General features: G+C 49.3%; 1 protein-coding gene across 6 annotated transcripts in view; it reads left to right on the forward strand.

The window, feature by feature from the left end:
• Nucleotides 1-21155, forward strand: part of AGAP1 (ArfGAP with GTPase domain, ankyrin repeat and PH domain 1) — a 431164-nt gene that overhangs the window by 131556 nt on the left and 278453 nt on the right. For 4 of the 6 annotated variants that reach the window (XM_084779502.1, XM_084779503.1, XM_084779504.1 and 1 more), the window contains exons 2-3: nt 14914-14972; nt 19788-19875. In XM_084779502.1, the coding sequence (XP_084635628.1) occupies nt 14914-14972; nt 19788-19875 (147 nt within the window). Of the gene's footprint in view, nt 1-10109; nt 10184-14913; nt 14973-19787; nt 19876-20592; nt 20605-21155 lie in introns of those variants that run through there. The other 2 variants (XM_084779506.1, XM_084779501.1) reach the window with 2 other exon arrangements.

Raw genomic sequence — 21155 nt, forward strand, 5'->3', positions numbered from 1 at the left:
AAGATGCTGCCCCTCTAGTGTCGCCCTAGGTACTGGGTCATCGCTGTGTTCAGCCTGCAGCCCATACACAGCCGAGGATGGTTCTGAATGTGGCTTAACACAGAATTCTAAAAAAAGATTGTCTGTCTGTCTGTCTGTCTTTTGGTGATCGGATTGTGCCATTCTCAAGTAGACACTGTCTGACAACAGCAGTCATGGCATGTTGTTAAAAGACTGGACATGGCACCTATATTCTGATATTTATACCTAACCTGGTCCTCTCCCGGGGGTAGAAAAGTGCTTCTAGAATGTGTCTAGGAGGGGAGACCTGGCTTGCCTGTCCTTTCCATCTCACCATTGTTTCACTGGCTTCAGTTGGCTTATGGGAGGGTTGGTTAGAGGTCTGCCCGTGGCCAGGCCAGGCACCTGGCAACAGCGAACTACTTGGCCCTCCTCCCTCTCCCCAGCAGGGCCCCTTTGAAGTCCAGATCCATCAGTTCTTTTGTAGGCCAGGCTGTGGCTGAGCCTGAACCTAAGGAAGGCTTCCTCTCGCTTTCTCAAGCTGGTCTGCGATGCTTAACACCAGACCGGAAGCAGGGAAGGAAGATTTCTTTTGATGGTTGTAGAATATGTCTCAATGGCCACTTGAAGGAAGTTCGGCCTCTAGGATTAGCCACATGGGACCTGTCTCTGCTGTAACAGTGTGGTTGGTTAGCCATGCAGCCCAGACAGGCCTCAAAGCCACCTTGCCCCATGCCCTTAAGTAGCTGTTTCATGTTTCGCTCGGTCCCTGTGATGGCAGTGCAGGAGTAGGCGTGGCGGCAGGTTTGAACCTGGCAGCTATAATCAAGGCTTCTCTTCATTTTCCTGTGATGCGTTCTGCAAAGGCCCTATGACATCCAGCACATGGGTGTGCTTGGGTTTATAGTCAAGATGCACACTCGGTGGGTAGGCTTCTCCTAACACTACCAATTTAAGCTAGCGTTTCCTCATGCCCTTCATGTAGCTCCTGCTTTTAAAATGATTGACCAGCACAGTTTACACTTGGTTATAAGCAGGGAGCAGAGGCTTGGCTTCTCCACCCTACCCTGTTGTTCTTTTAACCAGAGAAGGACTGTTACTTGGTACCACATGCACTCACTTCCCTTCTTACACTCCAAACACAGGCCTGTTCCAGAACTCCAGTCTGAGACTTGAGGCTTCACATAACCTTTGACCCTTCTGTACTGGAAGATGGACAGGCAGGTGGATTGTGGAATGGACTGAAGGAAGGAGGGACAGATGGATGGACGGATGGACAGATGGGTGGATGGGTGGGCGCATGGATGGGTGGAGAGTTGAATACCAGGCTTTTGCAGTCATTGCCCCCAAACCACACTAGTCTGAGAGCCCGAGAGCTTTCCTCAGATTTCATTTGATATGTATTGCACTGAGTACCATACATGAGATGTTTGTAAAACTTATAAATGATCAAATAAGGTTAGTATTTCTTAACAATTGCAAACATGTTACAATTTGAAAGTGCACAATGGCCGGGCGTGGTGGTGCACACCTTTAATCCCAGCACTTGGGAGGCAGAGACAGGTGGATTGCTATGAGTTCGAGGCCAGCCTGATCTACAAAGTGAGTCCAGGACAGCCAAGAGAACGTAGAGAAACCCTATCTCGAAACAACACCAAACAATCAAACAAAAAAAACCCCAAACCCTCCCCCCCGAAATAATAATAAAACAAAAACAAAAACCAAAAAAAAAAAAAACAAAACAAAAACAGCTCACAATGATCTCGCAGAGAAACTGTGAGGTGGAGGATACGTGCGCTAAGACCCCTCTCCCTTGCTCTCTTTGGCCTATGATTAGCTGTCAGCTAGGCAAAACTAACCATCGCCTATGGCACACATAGTACATGCTAATTCTGCTTCTTTCTCCTTGTGAGGAATGAAATCCAGGTTGCCCAACATGCTAATGTAGCTGTTGAGCCACACCCAGCCCCTGCTTAATTCTCAAATCTAATCCAGTTTCTCTGCAGCTTCCTTTGGAAAACCAGAGGCATGTCAGGGTCATCTTTGGGTGTTTGCATGTCATGTTCAGCTTGGGGTGTTAGCATGTAATGCCAGCTTATGCTGTTAACATGTCATGTTCAGCTTGGGGTGTTAGCATGTCATGCCAGCTTATGCTGTTAACATGTCAGGTTAGTATGTTCAACTTGGGGTGTTAGCATGCCAGATTCAGCTTGGGGTGTTAGCATGTCAGGTTAGCATGTCATGTCAGCTTATGTTGTTAGCATGTCAGGTTCAGAGCAGTGTCTTGGAGCAAGGCTGGAAACACATTCTTTCTGGAACATGTTGAGAAAGATTCTGGTAGAGGAAATGCAGACAGGAACCATGGGGCGTTTTCTTCTGTGATGACAGCTGCCATCTGCCATCGTTTCTGCTTGTGTGTTGAAGCTACCCCAGCGAGTTTAGTGGCTTATGGGTGTCACTTCTCCATGGTAGAGCAGAAAAATTGGGGCCACCTAACAACCATCTAGGGTACTCCCTAGAGCACTGGAATCATGTGGTAGTATTGACTTAACCAGGGTCACTGGGCCACTTGTGACCATCATGAAGCATTGGCCATGTGGCCCTGGTATGGCTGGATGATCTTTCCTGTTCAGAATCGTCAGAGCCCCAAGGGGCATCATTGCTGGGCTGTGCAAGTTCTGTGGATTCACTGAGAGTGGAAGAGTCCCTTGTAAAATCCCAGTGGTGAGGGGAGCTGGTGACTGGGACAGGGCCTGGCCTTCTGGTCTTCTTTGGTTATTGCTGGCCTTACTTTGGGACAGTTTTTTTTATTTCTTCACCCACCTACCCATTCATTCAATCAAATGCTCGTTCGTCTTGTAGATGTTTAGCAGAACTTAACTTATTTAGAATGTTCAGCAAAGTGGAGTTCTCTCTCTCTCTGGACCATGCTGAGTCCTGCCTGCCAGCTTCTCTGCTATGCTGTTGTCACATGCTCGGGGAGCTTCCACTGTCTTTTATGGGAAAGCACTTGGGCCTTTACAGGTTGAGCATTCTTTGCTTTACTCCTGGTGTCCGGTGGCTCCTGGTGTGCCCACAATGCTCCCCTTCAGCCTGATAGCTTAGCTGTGTTCCTGTACCTCAATAACACTCTCTGACAAAAGCAGGGAGGAAGGGCTAATTCTGGACAGCGAGGGGGACAGATGCAGAAAAGAGTGTTTTCTGGCTTATAGTTCAAGGACACAGTCTGCTATGGCTGGGAAATCACAGCAGCAGGGGTTTGAAGCAGCTGGTCACATCACACCCACAGTCAGAAGGCAGAGTGATGAATGCATGCTCCTGTTCAGCGTCATTCCCAGGGATCACAGTGTGGTCCAGGATCCAAGCAAGGGAGTGACGCCACCCACAGCGGGTAGGTCTTCCCATCTCGGTTAATATAATCAAGGTAGTTTTTCACAGGTGCACTGAAAGGCCTGCCTCCTAGGTGACTCTAGATTACTGTCTAGTTGGTGACACTAACCACCAGACCTGACCAATAAAGGTGGCAGTGACAGTAGTGACAATTATTGCTCCCCACCAAAAAACAACAGAACCCACTTATTACTTGCCAGCGCAACTTGAACGTGAGAAGTAAAAATATTTAAAGTATGCAGTGCAGTTAGTCGGGAGGCCCTGAGTGGCAGCTGACAGACAGAGCCCATGCCGGGCTGGGTACCAGGCAGGAGAGAAGAGGTGGTGCGTAAGGTGAGGAGAAGGTCAGGTGGCAGGTGATGATGCGATTCTGTTCCTCGGCAGGTGTGATTTGTGATAGTTTGCTCAGGAGTTTTCTCTGTGGCTTACAAAGTTGGAGTTTTGATACTGTAAGTATTTGTTCCCCAGGATAAAATTTGTGATGTTACCCATGTCGTAACTTGAGGACTAAAATTGCGCACTTGGAGCTAGGCTCGGACATAAGTGTGTACTTGGTCGCAGCCACTGACGAGTGCATATGTTCTGTCTGTCTGCTGACCTGTCCTTCTGGTCTCCCATCTTGATCCCGAGATACCTGGTGGCCTTCACCACTCACAAGGATGCTCAGTGAACTGCAGAGGATGTCCTGTGGGAGGGGGTGAGAGCAAACTGTTGGCCTCAGTTTTCTCATGTTTACAATGAACTGACCATTTGCTTGAAAGCAAACACATTCTTGGTATTCTGTACTGGCACAGTCTAAGCCAGTGGTTTTCAGTATGTGGGTCACAACCCTTTTTGGCGGGGGTCAAAGACCCCTTTCACAGGGGTCACCAAGACCATCAGAAAACACAGATATTTACATTATGACTCAATAGCAGTAGCAAAATTACAGTTATAAAGTAGCAGTGAAAGTAAATTTTTGGTTGGGCGTCACTACATCATGAGGAACTGTTTTAAAGGGTCATGGCATTAGGAAGGCTGAGAGCCTCTGCCTTAGGCCCTCGCTGTTACACATTTTAAAGACAGCTGATCTCACGCTGCAGGAGAGTTTTAAGCCACTTTCTTGACTAAGATAGCATAGGTCTCTTTGCAGGCAAAGCACTAAGGTTCCCTCGGGTGTAGCCCTTCAGCTGCTGTGTTCCAAGTGGCCAGTGTTGACCAGTGCAGAATTTCAGCTCCACGGGAGCCTCCCAGACATGACTTTTCATTTGTCCTCGATGAACCTATGGCAGTAACAGTTTGATTTCTATATGTAAGGTCAAGTGAGTCACACAGATAATTCATCTTAAATATTATAGTCTGAGGTCTGTGTTAGGGGCTGAGGACTTAGCTCACTGGCAGAGCCCTTGAACGGGATGTGCAAGGTCTGAATTATACCCCAAGCACTACCAAGAAGAGAAGGTATTACGTGTGTGAGTGTGTGCATGAGTGCATGTAAAATCCCAGCACTTGGGAGACAGAGACAGGAGGATCAGTTCAGTTGCTATGTCGGCCGTGTAGCAAGTTTGAGGCCAGCCTGAGCTGCAGAGGACTTTGTCTTAGTAAAAAATAAAATCTATGTTTTCACACATACTGGGCATCTATCAGTTTAATTTGATAAAACTTGAAGATCAAATTGTGTTTAATTGTGTGAAGTGACAATGAAGTGTAGCCTGTCTTTTTATTCCCCGTGTTTCCAGCATAAATAGGGAGCCATCTTTAATTCAGTAAGATTTAGCTTCACCAGGATGTTGCTGGGGGCTTCTCTTGATGTTGGTAGGACCAAGAAAGTCTGAGGAACTTAACTAAGTGTCTCTTCCAGGGGAAGGTGTGTTTTCTGGTGAATCTGGACTTCAGCCAGATTTTCCTAGATTTTTCTCTTCTGTTCTTGACAGGGCAGCTGGGTCAGAACCTTCCTTCTGCACGTTCTAGTCTTGTGTGGTTGGCATTGGTCTGTGTGTCTGAGCCCTCATTTCCCTGCCTGGTGTCCAGGGGTCCTGTATGCATATCTGAGGCTGAGTAAGAAGGTTCTGTTCTGTTCTTGGCCAGCACAGGGATTTCATTCTTTTTGGAGCTGGAAGTGGACCTGTCAGCTTACTTGCCTTTCACACGCCCCATCCTGCCCCACCCTGCTTCCAGCAAACTTGTAGAACTTTCTGCTTCTCCCTGCAGCAGCAGAAGTGGCTTTCAGAAAAGCCCAGATTGTACCACACCAAGGGCCAGGCAGGCCCTGCTAGCTGCCCTGCACCCAATTTCACTTTCACGAGAGTGGAGATGGTCGGATTGGAATTCTTCCCATTTCCCATTGGTTTTATTTTTTGTTTTGTTTTGTTTTGTCTCAACTCTGAGCAACCATGGGGCTTTGACAGGGCAGTGAACACTGATGAGTAGAAATTATCTCCCCAAAGAGGAGAGAGGCCTTGGAGTGCTCCGGGACTTGCAGGGGAGCATGGCCGGGCCGGACCCAGCCTCTCATCCCATGCTTTAGTTTCAGACTCCTGCCAACCACTCTCATTCAAGAAACTGACCTGACTTCCTAGCCCGGCTTTGTTGCTGTGTCACAAGAAGCAGTCGTATCGGCGGCCAACACATCTCTGGTTGGTTGGCCAGGCTCTCTGTATTGAAGGCATGTGGCAGTGAGCCACGTATGGACGGTACCAATAGCCCTGTGCCACTAGTGGTTTGTTGCCCCGTCGAGTAATGGCATTGCTGTCTATAGTGATGCATATGTAGAGGTATAGAGACCTGCCCAGGAGCTCCAGCTGCAGGACTCCTGGCTTCAGCCTCCAGGATTAAAGCAAGAATGATGAGAGGTGCTGGGGATGGAGGAATTGGTAAAGCACTTCCTAGAGTAAGTGCATGTTAATCATGTGTGACCAAATGCCTGGTCAGAGCAGCTTAGGGGAAGACAGGGTTCATTTTGGCTCACAGTTTAAAGGGTTGCAATCCATCAAGGCTGAGGGGGTGGGGAGAGGTGGTCACAGGAGCCTGGGGCAGCTGGCCACACTGCACCTGTAGTCAGAAAGCTGAGAGAGGTGGGTACTGGTACTCAGCTCACGTTTCCCTTTGATTCATCCATGAGCTGCAGTCTTGAATGATGCTGCCCAGAGGCAAGATCTGCACTGTTAACCCTTTCTTGGAAACACCTTCATGGGCACATCCAGGTGTCTGTTTCCATTGATTCTAGATCTTAAGTTGAGAATGGAGATTAACAAGACAGAAGCTTTGGGATCCTTCTCCGAGGAGGTGGTGGGGAGAGAAAGTGAGGAAAGTGGGGATGGTACATCCACATGTCCCAGCACCACCCACTGGACCTGGCTGGGCTTGCTGCCCTTCTGTGGCCCTCAGAGCTGCATGTACATCAGGCTTCTTCCTTAATGAGCAGAAATCAGTGGCCCGGTTCTTTGTCTGCTGAGGTGTAGAACATGGTATTTGAAGGCAGCAGCAGAGAGGCAAGGCTTGGGCTGTGCTGCTTGCTGCGTCTGTCAGTCAGGTTGACGTCTGCTCCACGGTACAGGATTTAACGCCATGCCTTTGAAAGAGTCTAGATGCAGCTCTCAGTTTAGAGAAGTCACAACCATGGCATCGCGGATCTAGCTCCTTTTGTGAAAGCATCCAGCCCGGATGGATGCTCAAGCCATGGTCTCCACATGGAGGTGAAGTCTGTGCAGCACAGCGGTTTTATTAGGTCCCTAGCAGAACAGTGATCTGAGGAGCCAGGTGCAGTGTGTGCGCGCAGTGTGTGTACACGTACACGTGCACGCGCGCACGCACGCACACACACACACACACACACACACACACACACACACACACTTGAATGGTTAGGGGGGAGTGAGAGGGGGAGAGAGAGAAAGAGAGGGGAGGAGGAGAGTGCACACACGCATGCGCTCTGGGTTCCCACTATGTTGGGCTGCCCACCTGGGTGAGGTGCAGGCCTCCTGGCCCTGTGTGTGTTGGTCATAAATGGTTGCTCTTTCATTGTCTTCGGCTGGCACCCTCCTCCTGCTGCCACTTTTGTGGTTTATTTTTTCTCCAGTCTGGTTCTACTCTTAGTTTCAAGAAGTTGAAATCAATGGCTTTATATTCTGAGTTCTAAATTCAGCCACATAAACACTTTGGGCCTGGACTGAGGGTTTGGCATGGACTTGAGGCTGCTATTTTAGATATGCCAGAAGCCTTCTTGGAAGTTGTTTGCTGTGGGCTCTTCTCCATTTAGGCTGTGAGCTTGGGATCTCAGCCTGCTCAGATGGGGGTGCCGGGAGCATTGGGGAGGGATTCATGACATCTGTAACCATGGAAAAATCTGCCCAGATGGTTTTAAGGCCTTGGTCACTTTGGTGAGAGTCCAGCTCTGCCTGGGGCTCTGAGTGCTGGGTCTGCCCAACTTGCAGCTTGCTATAGAGCTGTCAAATCCAGGGACAAGCCGGCTTTCTACCTGTGGATGTTGAGGTCATTGTTTTATTCTGAGATTGAAGAGGATGCCCCCCCCCCTTTAATGATCTGTGGCCGGGCTGTATATATTGGAAGACCATGGCAGTCGACCGGCCGTGTACTGACTGCACGGACAGCCCTGGGCAGTGGATTGTCATCCACTGAGTAGTGGAATTACCATCTATAGAGATGCATATGTAGATGCAGACCTAAGTTCAAGCCAGTTACATGGATGTAGGATGTGCCCTTACCTAGCCAGGCTATGAGGAAACCATGGCTGGCAAATCAGGTGTACAGTGACCAGATGACTGTTTATGGACATGTGAATACATTAGTATTCAGTATGTAACAGGTACTGGACTGCAGATGCTCAGGAAGACACAGTAGATTCTTGCTGTTCTGGGTTCATCACATTTGCAGAGGAGCTGTGGGGCCCCAAGCTTCTCCCTTTCCACGCTCCCTGTTCTGAATATGCCCTCACTGCATAGATTGCTTCCACTCTACTCACGGGGAGGAAACGCAGACAGTGAGGTAAGATAGACCTGGAGATTGACCTTTCCCGTGTATACAGACATTCAGTGTATTGTGAGTTTTGTCAAAGAAGCACCCACCCAGTTGCTGGCTACAGGTGGAGCGAGTTACCAGAAACCACAAACACTTCTCAGGAGGAGACTGAACCAGCGAGTCAGAGTAACCCAGATCCAAGGGTGCATGTTAAGCTTGGTTTTGACTGTGGATATATTTATAGCCCAAACTGAGGGTGCTCCTTGCTGCGGAGCCTCCATGCAGGGCTACTGGCCTAGCCCCTGCTCTCTGCCCGCTCTTCTGCTCGCCCAGGATTCTGAGGGTTCTTCCTCTTCAGCTCTACACCGTTCGCTTGTTTCTTCTGTCCTCCATAACCCAGGCTCACAGCAGAGCAGCATGCAGCTCTTAGCTCATCTTCCCCTCCTTGCCATCCTGTGCCCTCCTTTCCCACCTTAGCCTCAGCACCTGCCCTCCCCCTCCCCAGCTTACATGCCAGCCCTGGATAAGCCACCCCTGACCAGCCCACTCCTCAGCTAGCCCCCCTCTCATCTGCCATACTGTCGTCATTTTCTCTGCAGCTTTTAGCACTGTGTGACACAACAAACCTTGGACTCATGCTTCTCAAAGATGGTTACAGGCCTGGTGTTGGTTGTGGGTATCTCTAATCAGGGGTGTGTGTGCGGGGGAGGAGGGGGGTGCAGCGCTTGGTTCTAGTGGAGTTGCTAGATGCCCATGTGTAGGAGAGATGAGCCTTCCTGATATTTATGGGCCTGGCAGGTCTGTGCCTGGAAGGCTCAACTGTTCACAGCCTCATTCCTGCCTGGGGTGCACCCTGGTGCAGGTGCTCTGTAAGTGCCCTGCAGCAGTTTCCGTGGAGGAGGCCAGTTCCTCAGGAGGCCAGCCCTGGAGCAGAATGACATACAGGACACCTTCCGAAGGCCGCCTTCTCTCCACCTCTTCACCTGGGGGTTGGTCTAGCTACAGGCTGGGAAGAAGGCTGCTCTAGGCTACCATTTGGTCTCCTTGGAAGGTTCAGGAACTGCTGGTGGGCTGAGGAGCTGAGATGGTGAGTTGCTTCAGTTGAGGCAAGGTGCCCAGGCCTTTACTCATTAATAACCTCTGGTTGGACCCTCTCAGGGTCATGCCTTGAGCTGCAAGGGCAGTTTAGGGAGGAGGAGGCGGCGCCGGCCTCAGTCAGCCAGCACCTCTGCAGCCAGACACTTGAAAGACTTGGGTCGTAAAGGGGATTGCAGGGGCCATTGCTTACCACACTCATCTGACTGTGTTGTCTCAACCCGATTCGAAGAGCCTCGTCGAGTGGAGCTGTTAGTCCAGTAGGAGGCTGGGTACATCAGGTGGGATAGGTAATTGCGGGCTGATTTCAGCTGTTCTTAATCCATGCACAGAAAACCACATTCTGCCCCAAATGGGACTTGATAGTTCTGGCAAAAATGAAGCTCTTATGAGTTGGTTTTGTGGTAGTTTGTGGCTTTTTTAATGGAAAATCATGGCGTGTTCAATGTCTTCTTAGTTTTGAAAGCATATTATGGGCTTTTTATATAAAAGCAGTGGGAATCAAACCACCTGAGTTGGGATGCTGTGCTGTGTGTGTGCTCACCTGTCCTCAAGTTCATTCAGAGAGTTCATTCATTCATGTTCAATCTTGACCATACATGGTTATCTTGTGCTTCCCAGGGTCACTCGCCTCATGTTGCTTGGGCATCTGTCTTCTAGAGTCCTTTTGGGGGTGTGTCCTGCTGACACTGAGGGCCTCACCTTGTTTGTATACAGACAGGAGATCTGTCTTCTCTCCTGGGTAAGTTACATATGAGTAAAAGGCAAGCGTGTCCCAGGCTGGAAGCACCCATGCCCAGGGTGAGGTGGGTGCCAGAGCACATAATGAATTTTCCTTCCTGGCTTAGCATGACTTGCAATGACAGGGATCCCTGGTGGGAGCTTTGGCTGTAGCCCCTCTCTTGGATGTTGCGTTGCTCTGGGTTGGATACAAGCTCTCAGTGATGGGTGGGAGATGCTGAGCCCCTCCCCATAGCTGGTGATGTGTATATTAAATGGTCTTGTGTTAATTTACAGTTGAAAAGACCTTTCAAAACAGGTAAGGACCTTTGGCCCTTGTGGTGTGAGGAATGTGAGGTAGAGAAATAATGTAGACCTTTCCCACACATTTTCTTTGTAATTATGCTTTTCAGCATTTTCAATGTAAGGTTGACCTTATCTGGCACAGGGGTTTGCAGCCTCAGCCACCCAGTGGAATCTTTGTGGTCCTCCAGGTTCCCGGCTACAAAAGTACTGTATTGCCCATTCCTAGAAAAGTAGTGGATGCTCCTGAATAGAGACAGAACTGAAGTCTGTAAAGGTCATTAATTGGGAAAACCAAGTCCTGCAAGTCCCACCCCTCAGCGGCAGCCTCATGGCTCCTTGGCTATTCCTCGGCCTTCCTTTGCGTTGTTCACACTCTGCTCAGTTAATTACTTGGTAGACAGACTGAGCGCAGGTTGCACATGTCTGTGACCCAGTTTTCGTGTTCCATATGTTACACCAAATTTATTTTGGAACCTTATCTGTAAAAAGCCCGAGTTTCCTCAGGGTTATGCCCAAGCATACATGACCGTCAGGCAGAGTTTGTACTGTGTCACTTAGATACAGCCACCCAGGGCGTGGCGCTGGTGCACCTTGCGGGGGCGGGGCCGGGGAAAGTGGCAAAAGGTGACAGTAAGGGCAGCAGTTTTAGAGACCCTCCAGGTACGTTAGATTACTAGAACACAGAGCCCAGAGCGGCTAAGCTGAGCAGAGCGTAGTGACTGCCTGTGTCACCCACCTTTCTGGTGCTGTGATAAAGCACCATGACCAGAATCAGTTTACGGAAGACAGTATTTTTTGGCTCATGGTTTCAGAGGGATCAGAGTCTGTCGGCAGGGGGAAGGCATGGCAGCAAGCTACAGGCATGGTGGCAGGAACACGAAGCTGAGAGGGCACATCTTTAATGGTAAACATGGAACAAAAAGCAAACTGGAAATGGCAGGGTATTTTCCTATAAATTCCCCAGAAGAGCACCATCCACCAGGACCAAGTGCTGTTCAGGTTTGGAACACAGGTTGTAAGTGAGACCTGTGTACAGTAGGGCACCAGGAAGGTGGTGGTCTTGTGCTTGTGACACCAAGGTAGCAGCGGGTCTTTCGGAAGCCTGGGAGTGATCAGGTACTTAGGTGGCCTTGTGGCCCGTGAAAATGCAATGCCCTTTGTTCTGCTCCTCAGAAAGAGCTGGGGATGCAGTTTTTTTCTCCCTGGGGATATGTAGCCTGCCCAGGGAGGATGCTCACAGCAAATGCCTTCATCACCTGGGTGACGGCAGTGAGATGAGAACTTGATGGAATGAGGGCGCAAGCTTCAGGGCTGCCAATATTTCCACTCAGAATACTTCAGCCCCTGCTCACCCAGCAGACATCTTTCTCAAGGAAATGCGGAGTGTGTGTGTCGAGCCACACGTAGGATGCTGCGGTTGTTGTCCCTGGCTTCCCTCGGCTTGTGGGGTGACCTCCGTTTTCACATTTTGAGGGAAATTTTTCTCATTTCCAATCTCTCACCCATGTTGTCTACTTCCCTTGTCAGAAATCTCAAGCCGTTCCTCATATGCATGCAGCCTTAGGCAGCATTCCTAGAACTCAGTTCTTCCTAAGCAAGGGGTGCCCTGAGGAAAAGGTCACTGAAGGCGGCAATCATTTGTTGCTTGAGTCAGCTCTCTGAGTCCTTGAGGTTACACCCCCGCTGGTGACTTTTGACTTGGAGAAGGGGCCTCTTCACACCAGTCTCTACCCAGCAGTGTCTTGAGGCGCATCATGGCTCAGGGGGAAAAGCGCTTGGGATTGAGGTTGTGGTGTAGCCATGCCTGCAGGGGTGGGGGGCATGATGGTCTCTTGGTGACATGACATTTGTCACTCTTCAAAGAAAAGGTCTCCTTGTTGGGGAAGGAGATTGACAAGGATGTGGGGGAGGGAGCCACCTTGGTTGTGAATCTGGGGTTACCTAGGAGCAGCTGGAACTAAAGAGGGGAGCCTGGCAATCAGCTAGTATACCCTTGTGGTCTGTATTTCCTCGTGGGGTTACTCTACTGGCAATAGGGTTTTGATAGGAAATTGAGTCATGCTATTACACGCAGTTCTGGAAGCTGTTGCTGCCTGGGTATCAGTCTCTGTTCTGCAAAGCTCTTACTCCTCTGTAGACAGTCGCCTTTCTCAGCAAGGCTCTGGCAGGAACCTGGCTTTCCCTGCCTCCTGGTCTCTGGGTAGACCTGCTCTCTTTTCTCTGTTGTTCTGTTTCCTATTTTAGGCCTTCACAAATGTTCTCAGGTTTAGAAAAAAAAAATTCATGTCTGTTGCTAAAAAAGAGTGCATTTGCGAAAGCCGTTGTGGAATTTAAGGTTCCAAGAGCATCCCAGTCTCCGAAACGGTGTTTCTTGTTCAGTTTTTTACATTTTTTTCTTTTGCTTCTCACCTACAATGTTATCATGAGTTGTGACTGCAGCTTGTATCTATGATCCCTGGAGCCAAACAACATGGGGGAGGGGAGCCTGAAGAATTGTAGTAACCCTGCAGACTAGATCCCAGTATGCACTTCAGGGACTTTGGCTGTGTCCACCAACCAAAAGATGCAGTTAGGACTCTGGAGCAATAAAAAACATTAATAAACCATTTGCTCAAGGCCCCGAGACCCCAGGAAGTCACCCAGTAGAGCTGTGGCATTGAAGGCATCCTTTAAAAAACGTGCCATTCATAGCTAGGCTCCTCCAGGCGTCAGTCAGCCACCTTGCTTGTTCTCTGGTCCGTCCGGCCTGCATCACACCCAGCTTTATTCAGTGGTAGGCCATTGAGTCTTGGGCCTGCTACATGCTTAGTAAGCAAGCCCACAGGTATCTGTGGCTGGCTCTGCCCTGCTGGGAAGCGTGTGCAGACATGTTCTCGGGTTATTCTAGAAGCAGGTAGTTGTTCTGGAGACTGAACGAGGCAGAGATGTGGCCTGCTCCGGCCTCCTCTCCCTGCTGGGATGAGGAAGTTTCTAGGCAGGTGCTGCATAGCGTTGGTTTCCATTGCTCTCCATGGCACTAAGGCTCAGGCACTGAGAAGCCACACAGAGGAAGGTGACAAGATTGAGGTGCAGATGCCTTTGACAAAAGCACCTTTCACTTTTCATCTAGTCTTGAGTATGGCAGCCTTGTCTTCTGACTGGGCAGCAGTTTTAAAGAAAGATTTCTTAATGAAAGCTGTGTTAATTCTTTAGCCCACCCCTCCCCCTTATATTAAGTCAACTATTTTATTAACCGAGCTGCCACAGAAATTCACGTTCTGAAAAGATGCCACACAATGCCACAGCACTTTGGTTATGGATGTGTCTTGTCTTGCGTAGGTTCTGTGGGCCACCCAGGTCCTCCTGATTGAGATTCCCTCAGCAGAGGCCTCCCTCTTGGCAACTCATCTCCTTAGGCACTGGGGTTTCTGTCAGTGCAGGGCCAGTGACACTTAGCCTGTGATGGTTGCAGTGTCTTTGGTGTCAGGGGCTGTGTTCCTGGTTGCTTCCTCCAAGTACACCTCCCATCTTGCACTTGCACTTGAACAGCAACTCACAGTGGAGCATCAGCCTATTGTCTCCAGCCGTACACCTGCAGGCCTCCTGAGCATGATGGTCAACTTGGTCTTAAATGTGCTGTGAAGGACTTTTGCTTTTTGGACAACTGTAGCAGGAGTCAGCGTTTGAGGGAGATGCTAAAGAGCAAATTACATTAGAAAGAGATGTGCAACCCGAGGCTGGCCAGTGGTGGGTACTACCTCGGGCTGGCTGTCTTTTGTGACTGAAAATGGCACACGGGGGGTGTGAAAGTCATGTGAGCTGGGCCATGGACATTGGTTGTGGGGTTGTAAGGTGTGAGTCAGGCTGAGGGATAAGCACCACTGCTCAGTCCCTCATGACTGAGGACTCCTTGTCTTTTTGACATATCCCAGAACCACCCTGGCTGAATCACCTCTGGTTTCTCTCTGAGAATCCAAATAGTCTGCACCCTGCACTCTTGCAATCAGTTCTAGTCATGTATATCCTTTTGGGGGAAGGGTGGGGTGAATGTCCTCTTTTTTTTTTTTTTTTTTTTTGCAGGGGTGTGTGTGAGATTTCAGAAAGTAACTATTTCGCTAGATTAAGAAAAGAAAGCTGGCTTGATACAAGGTCATCAGGCTGCTGCACAGTGTCTCCATGTTGTGTTGAGGATCGGGGCGGCCATCAGATCTGCCATGGACATGAGGAAGGCCTGGAGCTTGGACAGGGGAGGAATTGCTGGGTTGGGGTGCGCATTTCACACCACAGCCCTGAGACCAGAGTGTGTGAACATGGGCAAGTCGTGGCCTCCAGGGTAGGGGTAACATGGGAGGCTGGTGTGACCCCTCTTTAACGGTTTCCCCCTACCAAAAAAGTGACGCTTAGGGATCATTTTGCTTTGCCTTGAGTTGTGACACGTCACCTCACATTTCCCATCCTTTATTACAGATGCTTTTGTGAACAGCCAGGAATGGACACTCAGCCGATCTGTCCCGGAGCTCAAAGTGGTGAGTGGCACTTCTGATGTGCTGGAGGGAAGGGGCTAGAGATAAGCAGGTGAGAGTGTGCAGGCTTGCCCATACCAAGTTCTCTTTCCTGGGGTCTGATGGTGGGGCATGCTCTGCCCGGGGTGTGTGTACCTGGAAAAGGCCATCATGGACCATGAGAAGGACAGCCATGAGTGTGCTTGGAAGAGCATAACAGCCGTCCATGAGGTGGAGGTCTGTGTACAGCACTAAGGCTGCTGTCTCTGTTGTATTTCCCCTCCCCCACTCTGTGCTGTTCTTTCTGTGTCAGACACATACACTGTTAGACATACGCCATTGTGGACCTAATGTCCCTTGCTGCGTGTTATGATGACGTCTGTAACTAACCATCAATAGTCATAATTTTTAAAAAGTAATGATTGTGTATACAGTTCTGGACTCTTGGTATAAATCAAGAGTTCTGCTTTTGATAAAAACGACTTCCAGTAGAATTAAAGCTTATAGCTGGCTTTTCTGAGTGTGACCCATTGCAGTCGCCTCTTAGAGCCCGGCTCCATGGCACGCCTCCTACTTAGCATGGAAGGCAAGGGACAAGCTCACAGCTTAAATAATGGTGGTGCTTGTCAGGAGATGTGGGCGTTTGGTTGTGTTTGTGCACAGACACACACAGACCCGCCCCCCCCCCCACTTCTGTTTCTCCATTGCTGAGCCCTATAATTTACCTGCTGGGGAACAGATAAGCTTCAGATGGAGGAGGACCTCAGTGTGGGCCTGCTCACTCACTGTGCATCTTGCTGCTGTGCTCGCTCTTTCTCCTATCATCTCCCCAGTGACTCACCTGAACTTCAGGGTCCCCCACATTCCTGCTTCCTGTTACCCCCACTTCAGTGGTGCTGAGAGCGTGGGATAGTACTCCTGTGGCTCACACCTGAGATACGGAAGTAAGCTACTTCCTCTAGGACACTGGTGTGTCTTCAGTGATGGGGTTGTTCATGTCTGCAAGACTGGCCCTGAAATAGCTGCCTCATCTGTTTTCTGTATTTCATAGCTTTTATAACATGAACAGTATTGGAGTGTTCTGAATAGCACCAGGGTGCCAATGCCAATTAACGGGACTTTTCATAAAGATTTGCCAGTTTCAGATACTCTCGTTAAGAAACCCAGGTGCTGACCCTTCTGTTTCTGTAGTCATTGCCAAACAACAAGACCACAGTGTTTCCACAAGGCATTTATGAAGCATGCACTCCCTTGGGCATGATCTCTGCCTGCAGGTTCTATGTAATTATGGCTTTCAGTCCTGACAATTACCCATGAGGGGCAGGTCTTGTTTTCTTTTTGTGTCACAGGTAAGGTTTGAGGCACAGAGAGCTTACTCAGAAGCTATCTGCAGTGGGATAGAGCTGAGATTCCAAGCCAGCACTGTCTAGGAGAGCCTTTTGTGTGTCTGTCTGAGCTGTTGCCATAGCCTCTGACCCCATGTATCCATTTAAGCCAGAACAGCGGTGGGATGGAGTGGGGCTGCAAGCACCTGTCCTCTCAAGAGATGGCTGGCATCCAGGTATTCTTGGTAGCCGTCTTCCTAAGAGCCTGCCTGGCAGTTAAAGGTGCTGCATATTGACAGAGCCTGGGCAGTTGTAGTTTGGTTGGTTTGGGCTTTTTAAGACAGAATTTTGCTTACATAGTCTTAGTTGCTGTAGAACTCACTATGTAGCCAAGGCTGGCTTTTAAATTCACCATCTTTGTGGCTCAGCCTCCCAAGTGATAGAATTATACAGGCTTGTGCCACCATGCCCAGTCTGGTCCATATATTCATATCAGCCAATAATAATTTGAGGATTTTTCTGGTACTGTAATCACCTGGTGTGTCTACCAGGTATTGGTATTTAAAGAGACAGCGTAGGACACTTGTAAATGTGACTTTCTTAGTGCTGGCTTTAGCTCACTGCAGTGGACTTGGCCTCTAGTCAAGGGTTTGAGGATGGAGCTGTGGTAGGCGCCCTCTCGTGGTGGCATCAGCAGGCACCTCATTGTTAAGAGCACACCCATTGTCTGATGGGGATGCTCAGGTCTGAAGAAGCACCCCTTTGTTCTATAGAACATTTCCCTTCCCGTGCCCACAGGGCTGCTATTGGTTCTGCCCTCATGTAGTACCCAAGACAGACCGGTGGCCCTTTAGGTCATTGCCTTGGGACCCTCAGCCCTGTTTGGAAATGTCACCATGGGATGATGTCACTGAGTCTCCCAATGGACCTTTTATGAAGTATTTCTCAGGGAATCCATCAGAATATACAGTTCACTGTGTGCTCCTTGTGAGAGTGGTGAGTCTCTGTCCAGACCTCTCTGAAGTTGCACTGTAGTTGCTCTCAGGACTGCAGATTTGTACCAGGCTGCACAGGCTCCATGCCTCCTCCGCCTGGGTGGAAACAGCAGACAGACCTTGCCTGCAGAGGTGCCACCGTGTATTTGCTTATTACTCTCAGCTGGGATTATTTAACTAAAAGGCGTCCTTTATTTTGCAGCAGATTTCATATTTAGTAGTTGAGTAGAAAACACAGGGTGCTAGAGAATTGAATTTATAAAGGCGCTGTGCCTTGCTGCTTCTGGTGGTGTGACAGTATGGGGCACACAGTCCTGCCTGATGGCCAACACAGATGAGACAGGGAGGCACCTTCTCCTGTCTGAGATAGCCAGCTCTGTCATTATCAGGGTGCTGCCCCCTTTCTTCCCATGAAGCCCTTTGGCCCAAGCTGAGTTACTTCCTCTGCAGGTGATATTCAGGAGCGATTGCCACAGTTTCACAAGAGGGCCACATCCTAGCTGATGGCAATTTCTGCCAGTGTTTCAAGTTAAGATGGTGGTATCTCACAACCTATGAGATGGGCGCTTAAGCAAAGAAACCACTGCCCCCAGCCCAGAGGTAGATGGCATTGGCCTGCTAAGGGATGTGCCTACCTTTGCCCATTGTTGCAGGAAAGAGTTGGACTGGTGTCACCACACAGAGAAAGCCCAGCTGCACAATGCTGGATACTGGGCATTTCTTCCAGGAAGAGAAAGTAATCTTTAATTAAAAATTTCATTTCTGTGGCATATACTGGTTTGGATTTTCTCAGCTTGAAGCTGACGAACAGCAGGTGCCCTGGAGCAAAAGAATAATTAATAGGCAGATATTCTCAGATGCTTGAGGCTCAGGGTAAGAAGATGCAGGTTGGACTTGGAGGGGAGACAGCTTTGTGCGGGAACCTACATGCTCTGGGCCTCAGCCCAGCTCTCAGCTTTAGAGAAAGCTCATTTATACTCAGTAGCGTTAGTCATTCACCAGCCGTGCACATACCGATCCCATGGTGGCTGTGTGTCTTTCTTGGGCTGGGTGTCTTGGCAGGGCAGAGAACAAGGTGAGCAAGGGACAGTCCCTTCCCATAAGGAACTGGGAGCCACACCCTCACACTGAGATCTTCTAAACACTGCTAGCTCATCCAGCAGGAGCCAGGGCCTGAGGGCATCTTGCTATCTCCAGGTAAGGTGTGGCATTAAGGTGTCCATCCAGGCAAGATAGGGTAGCTTGTGAACAGTAAAACCTGTGTTCATTGTTCTAGAGATTGGATGTCAAAGGAACCTGGGGACTTGCGGGGGAGACGTTGTCAGGTAATCTGCTCTGTAGATCACAGGTGGGCTGTTCTTCCCCTGTCCTCCTTGCTGGGCCACTTTCAAATGTATGCTGATCCCATATGGATAGTGTGTCGTGTGTCTCCCCCCCCCCCCCCATGACCCGTCCCCTCTCAGAGGCCCCACCCCCCTAATACAACTATACAACTCCTGGAGCCCAGGGAGAAACCAGAGGATGGACCTCAGAGGTTGTAATGCCTCTGATCCTGAGTTGGAGTAGGATTTAAGGGCTGTGATTAATCAGTATGGAAAGTTCTCGTCACCTGGAGAAGACAGCAGGCCCATAAAGTTGAGATTGGGAGCTTGTGGATATAGGAGACAAAGCCAGGAAATAGGACGGACGCTGAGTGGCAGAAGGGCTGCAGGCGTGGTGAGAGGGGGTCAGGACAGCCTGCAGGCGTGGGATAGTCGCGGGGCAGTTGAGACTCGGGGAGAACATGGGCTTGATATGTGTGGTTCAGCAGAGGCTCGAATGCAGAAGGCTGCTGAGTGGAGCAGCTCCCTAGAGGGAGGGTGGGAGGAACTAGCAGGGTTCCCAGCACAGGCCAGGAGCCCTTTCACCTTGGCTCCCTGCTCACTGTTGGACTGGGGCGCTCACACAACTCTTGTCCTCTAGTGTTATTTTTTTCCCCATTGTGATCACCTTGGCTGTCTCTGTCATAGCTTGACTGTTTTTTTTCCCCCCTCCTCCATTCTATATTACTGAGAGGCAGGTTTACTGTCTACTCCCTGTGGGCTCTGCCTCCCCTCCCCCATCTCAGTTACTCCCGTCTCCATATCTTTATCACGTGCACCTTCTTAGGGTGGAATGCACCAGATGACCCTATCTGCAAATGACTCTGTGTAGCATCGTGTCCCATGGAGCCTTTCCTCTTTAGGGAGGCACCTATCCTTGTGGACGGACAATTGAACCAGTACACACGCATGTGCCAGATCAAGTGAGCAGGGGGTGTTCCCAGAAGAAAGGCAGCCATCCTGACACCCTAACAGCATCTAACACTAGAGAGGATGGGGAGCAGCTAATAAAGTGCTGGCTCTGTCCCCAATAGAAATCGTTACCGACTTCATTTTCGAGCATCGCTCCAACATTTTGACAGGGTGATTGTGACCATGAGTGCAAAAGTCTTAAGTGACTTAATCACCTTTAATTGTTGTCCTTTTATTTTTCTGCAGGGAATTGTGGGTAACTTGGCCAGTGGCAAGTCTGCGCTGGTGCACCGGTACCTGACAGGCACGTACGTGCAGGAAGAATCTCCAGAAGGTATGTGGCTCAGCAGGTGTTTAGTTACCAGCTTAGAGTTGAGGGTTTAATTTTTTTTTTTCCTTTAGCATATCCTAAATCACTGATGACCCATGCCAAGGCCATAAGAAAGCCAGCAAGCAGCAAAGAGACTTAGGTTCGCACTCTGTCCCGTAGGGGGCTCAGCGTGTCCACTCCAGCATTTTGAGCACTAACCGAGATGTTCTTGAGTGTATTCCACTGTAAAGCATGTCCCCTGGATCCTTAGTCCAGTGCCACTCCTTTGAGTATTGGTTGGATGTCTCTGATCCGGACACTGACCTTGTATTGCTGCTTAATCACAGACACCAGCATTTCTAAGTACAGCCCAGATGCCCCCCACTTACGTGTCTGCGTACGTCTCCCTTATATCGTATGGCGACCATGTGAGTGATCGTTTTGCATGTGAGTTAGGCATTTCTTTTGCCATTAGACATTTTGATTGTTCTGTTGGCATATCCATGTCTTACTGTGGTTCTGTTTGTTTTGTTTTGTTTTGTTTTGTTTTTCTTTTTTTCTTTTTTAAGTAAGTTTATGACAGTATTAGCAGGAAACCCTTTAGTCTCCTTAATCTAAGTGTAGCCCAGAATCCATTTTCTAAACTGTATTTTCTCCCCATGTAACCTTTTTGAAATCCAACTCTGAGACACTGAATTTCTGGTTCCTTCTTTTTCTTACTGGCTGTTCCATTCTTTGCAGATATGGACGCAGGTAACTATCCATTTTCTTCATGGCAGTGCTTGTCTCGTTTATGGAGAGAGGAGAGGCCCAACCTCGTGCTGTAGTGTTTCCTTCCCGCCTTGTTCTGTGTCTCATCCTATTTTGTTTCATTTCACCCTTTTCTCTAAGTTCAGCATTTCACCCTGTTTTGTCCCTTAGCTGTCTTTTGAGCAGTAGTCCGAAGTAGCTTCACGTGTCCCCTGTAACACATGTGTTAGACCTTTAACTCTTGTCCTAAAGACTGTGGAACCATCTAGAAAGAACAGGATTCTGAGGGGCTTGCTTGGGGCTCTGCAGTGTTTTCCAACCATGTTTTGAAAGCCTCATGGCTGTCACATCAGAGAAACGCCCACCTTTAAAATTCTCCCCATGGAATGGAACGGTGATTTGGGAGGAGGAGAGGCTCCAAAGAACGCTTTATGTGTGAGACCAAACGGGAAAAGGCTCCATTTTGTGGGGGCTGCAGACCCAGGTACCCAGAATTCAGTGTGGAGGAGGGAGGGAGGTAGTATTTTTTACCAAGGCCCACCCAGGGGCATGCA

Source organism: Acomys minous (genome assembly GCF_964271855.1).
Source record: "Acomys minous genome assembly, chromosome: 4".
Taxonomy (NCBI): domain Eukaryota; kingdom Metazoa; phylum Chordata; class Mammalia; order Rodentia; family Muridae; genus Acomys; species Acomys minous.